Genomic DNA, 14,778 nt, shown 5'->3' on the forward strand with positions numbered 1-14,778 from the left:
TATCTTGGGTGATTAACTTCAGACTTTGCTTCTAACACACGCACCTTCCTGGCTCCCTGGTTCGTCTCTGCTGAATCACGCCTGCTAACAGGCCGGCCTGTCAGGGCCAGACTGCTGCCTCCTTGTTGACACGACAGAAGCACGGCGTGTCTGGGGTAGTGATTACCTCGTGTCTGAAGCCGTCAGTGTGTCTGCTGTTTACCGCATTTCAAGGCCCTAATCAGAGAGACCCTGAGAGGAAGTAGAGGACTCTTAAAATAAAGGGTTGCATTCAACTAGACAACTGGAGGAAAATGTAGAAACAGAGCAGGAAGCTAACTTTTTTTTTTTATTGTCTGGCCACAGTGGCTGGAAATTCACACATAACTCGACACTGAACCTTCTGTCCTGTCTTTGAACTTACACACAGGCTTACCAGAGATGTGAATCTATTTAAAACAGACTTGCCAAACAGTAGTTACCAATAATCTTTAGTATTTGTTTTAATCTACCAAATGGGTGGGGTTATACTGCATAAGGACAATGAAGATTGTGTCAGGTAAGTTGCCAATCACAGAAAACTATATTAAATTGACTTTTGAATAGTCTGAAGCTTCAGGCACTCACTGTAATGTCCTGTGTGGCACACATTCACACACTGGCTGCTCCAAGAAGGTAAAACAAACATAAAACAATATGTTAGAAGAACTTTCTCCAGTTCTGATAAAGAGCATCGAGCACAGGGAACATTGTTTTATAAACTGGTTACAGTATCTGCTTCAGCATAAAATATACCAGCTACTTTCACTATTGTATCAGCCCAACAGATCTGTAGAAAAGAACCTACATCTCTGAACGTTTCTGTATTTTTACATTTTGAAGAGCATGGATTTATAAACCTGACATTAATTATTATCATTATTATTACTATTAATCATCATTATTATGTTTTTTTTTTAATTCTGCGTGAATCTGTCGTCTTTCCACTCATCTGCTGGGATGTTATTAGTTGATCAAGGTACAGTTTATACTTAGACAGTTATTTCATGTAGAAATCTCCATTGAAACTGATGTCCATTCCCTGTGTAGAGGTGATGCTGATATGTCACTGTGTTTATAGATGCTACACCTAGATTATAGACTATAAACTACTTCAGATTGAGGTCTGAGGTTTGACTCGCTTGTAGCACAGCAGTGTTAGACCCGCTCTAGTCAGTAGATCCACATTGGCCATTTGTGAATTTGCAGGTTACAGCTTCTTCTACGGTTTCTTGCGTTGCTGCCAGCCTGATTTTATCCCTCCAAAGTTAATATTTCTTAGCATTTTACAATCTGACAGCTGAGACGGCCAAATGTGTAAAAGTTGACTTAGATAGATGATTTGTGTCACCTGTGACCTAAAAAAACGTGTTTTTCATGAATAGAGGAATGAAGGTAACAGGTGGGATAGCTCAAAAAATCGTTGTCAAATCACTTCTGTTCTTTTTTTAGCATTATCTATTTAATAAAATAAAATGATGTTGTGAAATTTAACCACTTTAACCATGTATCTTAACACCTTCGCTGCAATTTTTACGCAACTTTTCTGGTTTTCAGGATGTAAACTATTGGAAACACACACTGTATCTTATCTACCACAACATAGAGGTTTTAGGTCACAATTCATAACTGTCCGACATGAATTATAGCTCATATTTATACTTTTGCAACGTGTTTTAAAGTAGTTTTTAGCTAGATAGCTGTGGCTCGCAGAACCACAAATGCTCCATGGGACTCGTTTTTTTTTTTTTTTTTACTGCTCATTGTTTCTAAATTCATCTCTATCTTTCTGTCCTCCTGTGTTTAAATCGTTTATCATGTTTATCATTATCACCACCATCAATCACCCTCCCAGACACACACACACACACACACACACACAGACAGACACACACACACACACACACACACACACACACACACTCCCTGCTCTTCCATCCATCACTTTCTTTTCTTTGATCCTTCTCCAATCTCTTTCTTTTTATCCTTGTGTCCATCTCTTCTCTTCTCCTCCGGTCATTCCTCTTATCATTGTTCTTCTTTAATCCCTCCATTTCTTCATCCACCTCTCTCTCTCTTTTTATTCCTGTCTTCTCCAACTTGTTCTCTCCTATTTCACTTCTCTCTCCTCATTTCCGCCTGTCTCTCTTCTCTCTCCAGCTCTCGTTGATCTTTCTCTCCTCTGTCCAACTCTCATCTGTCTCTCTTCTCACTCTCTCATTACTTCATCTCTCCCTCTCCATCTCCATCGATCTCTATCCGTTTGTTTGCCAATTTTCTCTTCACCTTTATCTTCCCCATTAGTTTCTCTTCTCTCTAAATCTTTTCCACCTATCTGTCTTCTTTGCCTTTGCCTGTCTTCTTTAATCTTTCCTCTCCTCTCTCCATCTCTAACTCCCGCTCTTCTCCCTCCGTCCATTTCTGTTCTGTTTCACCAATTATATTCTCTTATGTCTCCTCTTCTTTACCATCTGTCTCTCTCTTCTCTATCTTATCTCTTCTTCCCCTCGCTCCCCTGTTCATCTCTCCTTCTTCTCCTCCTCCTGCAGGAGTTCAGGCAGAAGGTGATGCTGGGAACGCCCTTCCTGGTCATCTGGCTGGTGGGCTTCATCGCCGACCTTGACATCGACTCCTGGCTGGTCAAGGGCATCATGTACGCCGGCGTCTGGGTCACCGTGCAGTTCCTCTCCAAGTACGTCTCACACTTAAACACACACACACACACACTGTTGCAGCACAGAGCACTGGTACTGAAAAAGCAGCTCCAGTGTATCTGCGGTCCTTTAAAAAGTATGAAAAAGCCTTAAATTACCATATTTTATGGGCTTAAATAGCATTATTTTACTTATACTGCCCATTTGTAGTTTTAGAGTGTTCATTAGCAATGTTCAGTTGAAAGTAGGCCGGTTTTGACAGATTGTTGTTTCTTTATTCTGGTGGTTAAATTGGTCTTAAATTTAATTCCGTGTAGCATTAAAAAATATCTGAAAAGCTCGTAAGTCTGCTTTCTGAAACCTGCAGATACCCTCTGTGTCTCATTTAAGAAATGCCACCATACTAGAGTTTTTCCAAAACTGGTATTTTGTTTTAAAGTATTTCACACTGTAGGTGCTGTCATCAGATTGCATAATCCTTGTTAAATCTTGTTTATTTACACACAGATGAAGTTTGCTGCTAAATGTTGCCCAGCAGGAAATTATGCTCGATGGGAAAAACTTAAGTAAATAAACAAGACTAAGTAGTTTCTGTTCCTCCTCTTCAAAAGAAATATAAGCAGCTATTTGATGGGAAAAAAATCTAAAACAATGTTGATTTGTGTAATTTTTATACATTCATATTATAAAACAAAGTGTTATTTAATGTTGTTTTAAGTCATATTTAGATTGTTTCAGTTTTGTTCTGTTTTTCGGCTGTGATAACATTTTAGAGTCGAAACCATAATACCTGGCATCAGTATCAAAGCCAAACTCTGCTGTCATGACAACACACACACACACACACAGCACAACACATGTCGTCTCAATAGCACAAACACATATACATACTCACAAACACTCCTGCGTGTCTACACAAACATTTAGTCTCCATAACAAACTCAAACACTCCTTCCCATTCACTGATGCAAACACTCATTCACACACACACTCACACACACACACACTGTGCCCCCTGCTTAAACCCCATTGCCACTGCCATCTGGTCATGCTGGTCCAGCTCGCTGTACCTCTCAGTAATGTTAGCTCTGTGACTGCACTAACACACGTTAACCAACAGGACCGTGTGTCCATATTAACATTTACTGACATTCTTTACATACTTCCTCGGTGGAAAAACTGTTGTGATCTTGATTGCTGTTGAATGGCGGCCTCGCCGTGTCAACAGGTTACGCTCTGGTTTGTTTTTGCTGCCGTCTGCCTGGCTGACTGCAGTATTCAGATCAAAGACTCGGGTTTGCGTGCGTCCATATGTGCTGCAGAGCGTGGCTTTAACATCTGCTGGAACAATGCCCTGACGTACTGAACTATAACTCCTGAGCTGAGCTGCAAGCCAGCTTCAATGGAATAATAATAATATATATGCCGTGTATAATATATGCCATTTGGTGGATGTTTGCATCCAAAGCACCTTCCGTACCATGGGTGGGAATCAGACCTTTAACCCTGACAGTGTTAGTGCCACGCTCCACCCATTGAGCATGCTGTTCAGCCAACTATCCTTAGATAAATAAAAGTTAAAGTAATAATCTTTGACATTTTCATATAAATAAATGTATGTTTTGCTACTCTGTATCTCTGATTGATATAGCACAATGGTGGTCCAACCTATATCCAGTTCATAAAATCTTTTCCATTGTCTGCTCTAAACAGCCGGTGTCTGGTAGCTCTTTCCTGGGAAAAATCCTCTGCCGCACAGGAAGTGATGCGTTTTACATTTCCCGGTTTGTTTGGAATAAACAGAAGAAGAAGAACTGGGTAGTTAGCATGAGCAGCGATAGCCGCCATGGCTGAACAGACAAAGAAAAGAGAAACTCAAAACTGCATCAACAGAAAGAAAATCCAAGCTCCGCCCACACTGTTTGATTGACAGGTGATCTCTGGGAAGAGCAGAGCAGAAACACCACAGAAATGAGGCTGAGCAACAAAGATGCCGCCGAAATAAAATAACCTCCCTCTCTCTCTTCTCTCTCTCTCTCTCTCTGCAGGGCGTTCTTCGACCACTCCATGCACAGCGCTCTCCCTCTGGGAATCTACCTGGCCACCAAGTTCTGGATGTACACAACCTGGTTCTACTGGTTCTGGAATGATATCCTTTCTTTATGTCTGTTTGCCCTTAGACCGCATCTTAGACCGTTTAAGATAAGATAAGGTGAAGCTTGAATGATCTCCATGGGAAAATTGGGTCATTGCAGCAGCAAATAGTAAGAGGATACAGCAAAGAAAAATAGAGTATAATGAGAAAAATAGGGGTTATATAAGCTTATGCAATCAACATTTTCATGACATCAGGTAAGTTTACATATCTAGATAGTGAAAATAATGAAATTGGTAGGTTATGATTCAGAAGAAGAGTTTTTTTCTTGCGAATTTCTGATTTTTTTTTTCTTCTCCTAAATTTCTGACTTTAATCTTCTTGGTGAAGAACGACAAGCTACACCGTGACACCTAAATGTGGGAGGATTCGACTCCCACATTTAGGTGTCACTCAAGTTGTAGCTTGGTCTTCTTTTTACTGTCCAAGCCCTCAGAGTGACAGATGGGCTTCTCCCTCATCCACCTGTTAACCTTCTAGTCCCCATTTACCCACAGTGCACTTGTGTGCGAGGTAGTACGCCATAGCTGCGAGAAGAAGAAAACGTGACGCCGCTCTGCATCCCGAAATGAGCGCTTTGACGATGCTTTGCGTATCAACAATCGTACACACATATAGAACATGACTCTAGAGCTTTTCTGAATCTGTAGGATCTACTGGTTCATTTGGAACACACATAATCCACAAAGCAGGACTTATTTGAATAAAATGTCGGCTTGTAAAATTGATTCGTGCCGCTCGCCGCCACCTGCTACATTGCGTTTTGGTGGAAGAAGACAAAGGCAATAACAGGCAAACCACTTAGAAATGTTGGCAGAATTGGTGAGGTTGAGTTACAAGCCAGTTTCAGTGCAATAAAGGAGTAGGAAAAGGAGGAAGGTTAATGTTTAGAGCAAAAGGAGTTGGTGGAAATTATGGGGAAATGATGCTGGTTAAAAATCCTCATAATGAGCAGTGTCAGTCGCCTCTTCCTTGTTGCTCTGCATAGCTATTTTATTCCATGAAAGAATCTTTGGACCTGAACAAAAAAGGATTCAATTAAAACCGAGACTAAGATACGTGTCTAAATGAACATGCTGCTGTTGACAGTAACAGTACATGCTCAGTTTTCAGTGGCTGTTGCCCTCACTGACAGTGTGTGTTGAGTGTGCAGCAGCTGCTGGGTGAAACCTAATGAAGCGACTCCAAAGAGTTTCTGTTGGCAGCAATATGGCGGCTCTCACTTTTTTTTTTTTTTTTTTTTTTTTTTTTTTTTTTTTTTTTGTTCACGGAAGAATCGGCCCACTGTTTGGAAGCCGCTAATTGCGGGACGTGAGAGGGGTTGTTCTCGTTTGTGGAAGGCATTTCATTTTATGCCTCATTGCTCCACTAATTGGACGGGAGAGCGAGATGTCTTCCGCCTGAATTTATTAAAAAGGAAATTTAGCTCTTTAGGGATCTGATTTTTGAATGTATTTCTTTGTTTTTTAGTTTAATTTGTTTGATTTCCAGATTTATACTTGCAGTAAGCCCCACCCTGACACTGATACTCCCAGTACCAGACAAACACTAAGAATTATGGGATGCCAGAACGTCCTGTTGAGCCTTCTGGAGGTGTTGTGAGTCTAATTCGACTAAACACCAGTGATGGGAAGAGCCAGTGACACACCTTCTCTCACCCCCCCACCTCCTCCGCCCTTTTCCTTTAACATCCCAGCCAGGTTTCTACACCAGCGCTCATCCTCAAATAGCACAAGGTTGAGTTACATCACATTTAACTGGTAAATGCGTGTTTGTACACGGATCAATTACCATGTTGAAAGTTGCACCTTTGGGCACAGGTCCCTTCTTGTGTGAAAAAGACATTTGCTTTTGAAAACAAGTTTCTCCAGTTTCCTCTACAGAAGTCAAGATATAGTCGCTTCATTAAGCCTGTGTATCCTGCAGGAATCGTTCTTCTTTTTCTTACTTTTTCAGTGGAAAAGACTTGCTGTTACAACATGTTTCTGACAGCAGAGTTTAGCAGCACTGACCCTCTGAGTACCAAATGCTAGAAGTTACATGTATTTCAACTTTAAACAGATAAGTGCCACATTTAAGTCCGGTTTCCAATGGTTATGTAACAAAATCAGGAACCACAACCAGCTTTTCCCACAAGCCTCTCTTTGAACAGAAAATATTCCCGATGGCCACTCTGGTTACCTCCTCCAGTCTCCTCCTTTGTACTCTTCAGTCAGGATAGTAAAGGAGGGCATCAAGGGAGGCACCGGTTTGCTCTTTGCTTGACCCGTGAGAGCCTGGTTTCCTAAACTGTGGGTTGGGGCCCAACTTGGGTTGCACAGCAAACACTGGTTGAGTCCCGATTTTATGCATGCACCTGCATTTCTGGTGAGCTTGGATCTCAAGACAAGACTGTGAACTTTTCATGTGGGTCATGGGCTGGAAGATTCAAGAGCCTCTGCCTGATTCTGAGACATTTACACTTAAGATTTGCAGCATTTAGCATTTAGCTCTTATATAGAGTGAGTTGCAGTGAGCGAACAGGTAGGAGTTCACAGTTTTGCTCATGCACAAATGGCTTTTCCTCAACGCATTTGCAGCTGGAATGAAACTGGTGACGTTCAGTGCAAAGTGCGACAGTGCTGCAGCTGATTTGATATACAGGGAGGTGATTTTTGTGTCCGGATACAAAGGCTCCATTCATTTGTAATGGGAGATTACTGTTGCTGCTTTTGTTTCTTGCTTTTTATGTTTCCGATCACGTCCCTGTTAAGTAGTCAAGCGACCTGCTATTTTGTGTATCTTTGCACGGTCTTTCAGGTTCAGGTTCAGTGTCTGCCAGGTCTGTCACCTCGCTGCCATTGTAGGCTCATTATCTTGCTCAGACCTGTGGTTGAAATCAAATCAAGTGTCGCGGGTGGAGCGGCAAGCTTTCTTCCCCAGCCCCGGATCATATTTTCCTCAATGCACGAAGGAGAAAAGGCTTTGCTCATGAAAGCGTTTCCCAGTAGAAGGGCGTTTGTCTGGAAACGGCAGAAAGGTGAGGCTGGAGTGAACAGAGAGTCGGGGCAAACACCCAACTCTGCAAGGGTGAAACTGATGGAAGAGCAGGCTTTTTATACACTTTATTTTTATTATTTTAACAAGGTTGTAAGCAAAAATCAGTTGCATGGAGAAAAAAAAACAGATAGAAATTTAAGAGGGGAGTAGGTTGCCAGGAATTACATTTTCCTTTTCTCTTTTATAAACAGACAGTTCACACTTAGTTGAAAGAAATAAGGATTAAGTTGTCACCCTTACCATGTATTTGTCCCAATAAGCCTCACCTTTGTCTTTTTGTAGTCTTAGAGTGAAAGTCAAACATTTCATACTGTATAAACAATCAACCATATTCATCCACCGGCCGAGAGCAGGAGGTTCATCGTGATTGGAAGAGCATTTTGAGCGAAATTTTGTTTGTTTTCGTGCTCACATTGTGTATTACTACTTTCAAGGCCAATGAAAAATCCCTCGTCTGAATTAACGCTGCAGTTTTGTCCTTGTGGGTGTTGAGAAATCACAGATATCCAGCGTTCATTTCGCTGTATCTGCTCGTCCGTTACGGCCTCCGAACAGCCGGGCTGATGAATCTGCCTCTGACCCTCCTGCCTGGCCCTCTGCTGTCAGCTGCTGGGGGGCCGTCTTGTCAAATGCGCCTCACCACTCAGCCATTCAAAAGATGAATGGCTGCTAATGGGGAGGCGCTGACCAGCTCTCCCCGAGGAAGCATTGAAAACCCCATTTGTATGAGGAGTTGCATTGATCACCGGCTCCATCTCCATATCTCCACAGGCCGTTGAGTTAGTAGACCGATAAGGTGCTGCTGGAGAGTCTGTTTAAGAGTATTTATCTTACCAAGTCGCTTTAGAAAGGGATAATGTCAGCGCAGAGTTTTTATGGTGGGAATTATTTAGATTGATGGCTTCATTGGGTCTGTAGAGACTCGAGAGCGCCAGTAGAGGCCTCTCTCTCTCTCTCTCTCTCTCTCTCTGTGCTGGGAAAGTGCTTACCAGCGACGCCACCATGTTGGAGGAATGACAACTAAAGGAGATATTGTTGTAACGTTATCGCCTCTTCATCCTTGACAAAACAAAGACGATGCCTTATTTCCATGCGGCAGTGGGGTGTTTTAAATTATACTGTAAAAGATCACAGTTTTTCCACTAGTAACCACTTTCCCAACAGTCTGGAACAGCATAGCCTTGATACTGTTTTAAAGGAGAGTCATGTTAGTAACTGTGTTAAAAGCAGCAAGGAATTGGATGAAGTGTAATCTGCATCGCAATTTCCTCTACAGACAAAGGCGAGTCAAAAAGGCTTGTCTATGGGCTAGTTTTTGGCATATTTTAAGCCTGTAACAGTGCAAGTGTTTTTCTCAATTGCCGCTAAAAGGTTGAAATGTTGATATATGCATTCCTGTTGGCATGCAGTGGCCATGTGGTGCCATAAAGATAGATGCCTGTATGCCTGGAGCAATTCAGCCAGTCTCCTTACACCATGCCACTGCCATTTTCTCGTGTCTACACCAAAAAAAGACTACTTCTTCCTTTGTAGTTGTTCATTTATCAGCCATTTAGAGCCTCCAGCTGAAACTCATGACATTGGAACACGTGTCAACATTACATAATTTACGCTACACGTTTTGCCATATGAGAACGTGAGAGATGCCCCCTTGCGATGCTGCATGCGTTGCTTGTGTAGACCATGCAACCGACCTTAAAGGCCGACGCAAGCAGTTTGCATTCAGAAGTGTTTGTTGGATGTAACGCCTCGGTTTAGACAAAATATTCTGCCTTTGTGTCGTTTCATCTGCTGAACTCCCAGCCGACACGGTGATCCTGTCAAATTAGTTTTTCTCAAATCTACACGGTCCACCAAAGGTTTCTGTTATACATCTGCAAATCGGATTTAGGCTTCTAAGGGCGGCTTGGCGGGGTTTCCCCTGAGATTCGGCTGAATTCGGCCTGCCCGCCTGACTTACTCTCTGCTGCAAATTGATTAAATTGTTTATGTGAGGCCCGCAGCTGTCGCAGCATACACTCTTATCTCCCCGTGGTCACACACACCTCTGTGGTCTCAGGGCGATGTGCGTGACTTCAGTACAACCGTGTAACCTACAGCTTATTTGTGCAGTCAGTTGGGTTTGTGTCTGTGTGTACTGAATTAACATTCCTTACCTAACGCTTGTCACCGGTACTCCTTTTGATATAAACAGATGTTAGCTTGACACTTTACGTCCTCTTCTTCCCTCTGAATCATATCTCACTCCCCCATATCTTTAACCACTATTCACTCGGACACACTCTTGTTATGAAGTTATAAAATCCCCTCTACCTCTCTCTCTAGCGCTTATTTTTCCCTTTTCTTTCCCTGAACATCTCTTTTCTTCTCTTTTAAACGGTCATTCTTGAATCACAGGAATATTATATCTCGCTCCAAATGCTTTTAAATGTAGAAGTGAAGCTTATTCTACTGTTGCACTCCTTTTTAAGAGCATCAGCTAAATCTCCTAAGGTGTAAATTGTAGTTAAACTTGCCCTGACTTCTTTTTTTCTCACCTTTTATTCTTCCAAGGAAAGTTTTTCGGCAACACCCCGCTTCACATTTATACACCTACAGTTAAACGCCGTCACACGGGGAAGCTGCACAGCCGGTCTGTTTGTGCTGTTTGTTGCGTAACTGCAGATCAACACAAACAGAATCTGCTCTCTGGGAGGAAGAATGCTTTATCACTTCCTTGTAACTTTCCTTTTATGGTTAGTTTTTGTTGTTAGTCACTCTCCTGTTCCGTATTTCCAGAGGAAGTCGTGACCTGTTGAGCTGTTGTGACTGACTCATGACTCTGGTGAGAGAGAGAGAGAGAGAGAGTAGGTGGAGAGAGAGAGAGTAGGTGGAGGTGAATCAGGAGTTAGTTATCCCGTCTGTTTGTCCTGCATCTGGATTACTACAGAGAGAAAACCAGAGGCAGAATCACTTCTTTCACAAAGCGCAGTAAATGTGCAGGAAAATGTTTCAGTGACAATAGTGCAGGAACATGTAGAGAGCTTTCATATTGACATAAATACAAATTGAGACACATGGTACAGAGTCTCACCCTTGACTGATTGACCTGAATTTGTCTCTAGATGCCCATGATGCCCTAGCAATAGCACGGAAAAAACAGTGATGGGACTGCCTTCTCTCCTTTATTTATAAAAACAAAAAAAACAAAAAAAAGTTTATCAACCATCTTCCTTAACCTGGCTGCACATCTCCCCTTCGCCACCGTCCATGTCCCCTTCCTGTTAAACAGCATGGCTCTGTTCTACAACTTTGGCAAATCCTGGAAGTCCGACCCGGGAATCATCAAAGCCTCAGAGGAGCAGAAGAAAAAGGTAAACGTAGATGAAGCCCTCAACACCCAGCACACACACACACACACACACACACACACACACACAGTTAGGAAAAACATACAATGCCTACTTGGTCATGCTGTTTTCTTGTGTTTATTTATTACTTTATAACCACTTAACTAACTTTCTTCTTTTTGAACACCAGCCAAAATCATTTAATGGAAGATAAGGAAAAATGATGTTTTTGTATGTTTATTTGTATATGTTTATATGTTTTACATGTTTATTTGTCTGCATGTTTTATATACAGTTACAGTACTGTGCAAAAGTCTTAGGCACATGTTAAAAAAATTCTGTAAAGTGAAGATGCTTTCAAAATTAATGAAATGAAAAGTTTCTAAATATCCAAAAATGTACAAAAAGAGCAGTCTACTGACACACTAATGTAGAAAACGAATAAATAAACATCTAAGACAAAGTTTATATAAAAAATCTAGGGTGCCTAAGACTTTTGTGCAGTACTGTAGGCCCTCACTCTTATGTAAATTATGTTTTTATTCAGTTTTTAACTTTGGGCAAGAATATAATACAATAAACGTGTAGAAACCCAGTATCCAACCCTGTATTCCAGACCGTCACTAACTAGAGATCCAGAATGAAGTCCAGCTCTGGTTCACACTGAGCCTGCTGGTTCACACTGAGCCTGCTGGTTCACACTGAGCCTGCTGGTTCACACCGAGCCTGCTGGTTCACACCGAGCCTGCTGGTTCACACCGAGCCTGCTGGTTCACACTGAGCCTGCTGGTTCACACCGAGCCTGCTGGTTCACACTGAGCCTGCTGGTTCACACTGCTGGTTCACACTGAGCCTGCTGGTTCACACTGAGCCTGCTGGTTCACACTGCTGGTTCACACTGAGCCTGCTGGTTCACACTGAGCCTGCTGGTTCACACTGAGCCTGCTGGTTCACACTGAGCCTGCTGGTTCACACCGAGCCTGCTGGTTCACACTGAGCCTGCTGGTTCACACTGCTGGTTCACACTGAGCCTGCTGGTTCACACTGCTGGTTCACACTGAGCCTGCTGGTTCACACTGAGCCTGCTGGTCCACACTGAGTCTGCTGGTCCACACTGAGCCTGCTGGTCCACACTGAGCCTGCTGGTCCACACTGAGCCTGCTGGTTCACACTGAGCCTGCTGGTTCACACTGCTGGTTCACACCGAGCCTGCTGGTTCACACTGAGCCTGCTGGTTCACACTGAGCCTGCTGGTTCACACCGAGCCTGCTGGTTCACACTGAGCCTGCTGGTTCACACTGAGCCTGCTGGTTCACACTGCTGGTTCACACTGAGCCTGCTGGTTCACACTGAGCCTGCTGGTTCACACTGCTGGTTCACACTGAGCCTGCTGGTCCACACTGAGCCTGCTGGTCCACACTGAGCCTGCTGGTCCACGCTGAGCCTGCTGGTTCACACTGAGCCTGCTGGTTCAGACTGCTGGTCCACACTGAGCCTGCTGGTCCACACTGAGCCTGCTGGTTCACACTGAGCCTGCTGGTCCACACCGAGCCCGCTGGTCCACACTGAGCCCGCTGGTCCACACTGAGCCTGCTGGTTCTCTGGCCCTCTGCCCACCGGCTCTCCCGGCCTCATTATCACACTGATGAGGACAACAGGGGCTCCGCCTCACGCCGGGCCCCCAGTTCTCCGTTCTGTGATTGATGAAGTGCTAAATTTAACCTTCATCGTTAGCGACCGGTCGGCCACCTCAGAGGCCGCCGGCTCGTTCACAGCTTGCCCTCCACCCCTGGTTTCCCCTCAAGATAGTTTCAGTTTAGGGTTTTTTTTTTACGCTTTTGTTTTTTTGCACAGGGATAAACTGTAGAAGTGAAGTTATACACTACCAGTCAAAAATTTGGACGCATTTTTCTTTGTTTTTACTATTTTTCACATTTTAGAATAATATTAAAAACATCAAAACTATGAAATAACACAAATGGAATTATGCAGCAACCAAAAAAGTAGGGCTGCAACTAACGATTATTTTCATTGTCGATTAATCTGACGATTATTTTCTCGATTAATCGATTAGTTGTTTGGTCTATAAAATGTCAAAAAATTGTGAAAAATGTCGATCAGTGTTTCCTAAAGCCCAAGATGACGTCCTCAAATGTTTTGTTTTGTCCACAACCCAAAGATATTCAGTTTACTGTCATAGAGGAGTAAAGAAACCAGAAAATATTCACATTTAAGAAGCTGGAATCAGAGAATTTTGACTTATTTTTCTTAAAAAATTACTCAAACTGATTAATCGATTATCAAAACAGTTGGCGATTAATTTAATAGTTGACAACTAATTGATTAATCGATTAATCGTTGCAGCTCTACAAAAAAGTGTTAAATCAAAACGATCTTATATTTTAGATTCTTTAAAGCAGCCGCCCTTTGCCTTCATGGAAAGGCAAAGGCTTTGGAAAGAAATTCATTTATATTCTGTCATTTAAGCAGAAGCCTTTAGATCAAAATGGCTTTAAGAGAATGAAAAACATAGAACATTCAATCAGGTGTGTCCAAACTGTTGACTGGCAGTGTAAAAACACAGAAAGAGGAACTATTTATTTGTGCAGGTTAGATAAAAACAACCCCAAGGAGCTTATAAGAGCATCTCGCCCTAAAACAAAGAAATACAGAAACAAATATTCACTCAAGACTGATTTGGTAAATCCATTGTATCTGTGTAGCGCTTTACTTCGGCTCAGCCCTGTTTCTCCTGTGATCATTCGACTGAAAATCACAGCCTCAACTTCTACACTGTCAGTAGCTCTTCTGTTTCTGCGCCAAATAGACCTTGGCAGGATGCATTTCTTTGTTGTCCACTCACTCCTGCCATGTCTCCCTCTGTTTTCTTTGTTTTTTTAATCCTTCCCTTTTTGTTTTCCTGTTTCCCACCTCCAGACGATCGTGGAGCTGGCGGAGACGGGCAGCCTGGATCTCAGCATATTCTGCAGTACTTGCTTGGTAAATACCGACTTCCAAGGAAACCCCTTCGACATTTTCCAAAGGATTTGTTCATTTTCAGAATTAGGCCTCTCTGATGTACATGTGTTTACTTCGTTTAATCCACGTGAAACTTATTTATACGCCTTAAACTTGTACATCGGAGCCGTAAGCTGGTTTTCTGCTAGTAGAAAAACAAATCTAGAAGCTTTTCCCCAGCGCGAGGAGGAAGAAGATGATAATGTCACTTTATTTGACTGGCTCTTTGTATGCCGTGTTTTTCCTCACAGATACGGAAGCCCATCAGGTCCAAACATTGCGCCGTGTGCAACCGCTGCATCGCCAAGTTCGACCACCACTGTCCCTGGGTGGGGAACTGCGTCGGTACGTTAACGGCACCGCAGGTTTAAGAGGATGTTAACAGTCACAACAACACATGCGCTTCCCAGCAACCAGATGGCTGTAATTTTTGTTCCAAGATTCAGAGCTGTGGGGTGTTTTTTTTATTTTCTTTTATTAGTTCCATATTCCACTTTAAGAAGCAACACATGTCCTGACAGGAGCCTCTGAGCCCATTAGCAGAAAAACAAGCTGGGGGAAGCTG

At 42.7% G+C, this 14,778-nt stretch overlaps 1 protein-coding gene across 1 annotated transcript in view; it reads left to right on the forward strand.

Moving 5' to 3' along the window:
• Positions 1-14,778, forward strand: part of zdhhc17 (zDHHC palmitoyltransferase 17) — a 37,147-nt gene that overhangs the window by 16,204 nt on the left and 6,165 nt on the right. The window contains exons 9-13 of the mRNA XM_071920037.2: positions 2,568-2,710; positions 4,721-4,821; positions 11,095-11,219; positions 14,133-14,195; positions 14,465-14,558. Of these exons, the coding sequence (XP_071776138.1) occupies positions 2,568-2,710; positions 4,721-4,821; positions 11,095-11,219; positions 14,133-14,195; positions 14,465-14,558 (526 nt within the window). The remainder of the gene's footprint in view (positions 1-2,567; positions 2,711-4,720; positions 4,822-11,094; positions 11,220-14,132; positions 14,196-14,464; positions 14,559-14,778) is intronic.

Source organism: Centroberyx gerrardi, chromosome 24 (assembly GCF_048128805.1).
Source record: "Centroberyx gerrardi isolate f3 chromosome 24, fCenGer3.hap1.cur.20231027, whole genome shotgun sequence".
NCBI classification, from domain to species: domain Eukaryota; kingdom Metazoa; phylum Chordata; class Actinopteri; order Beryciformes; family Berycidae; genus Centroberyx; species Centroberyx gerrardi.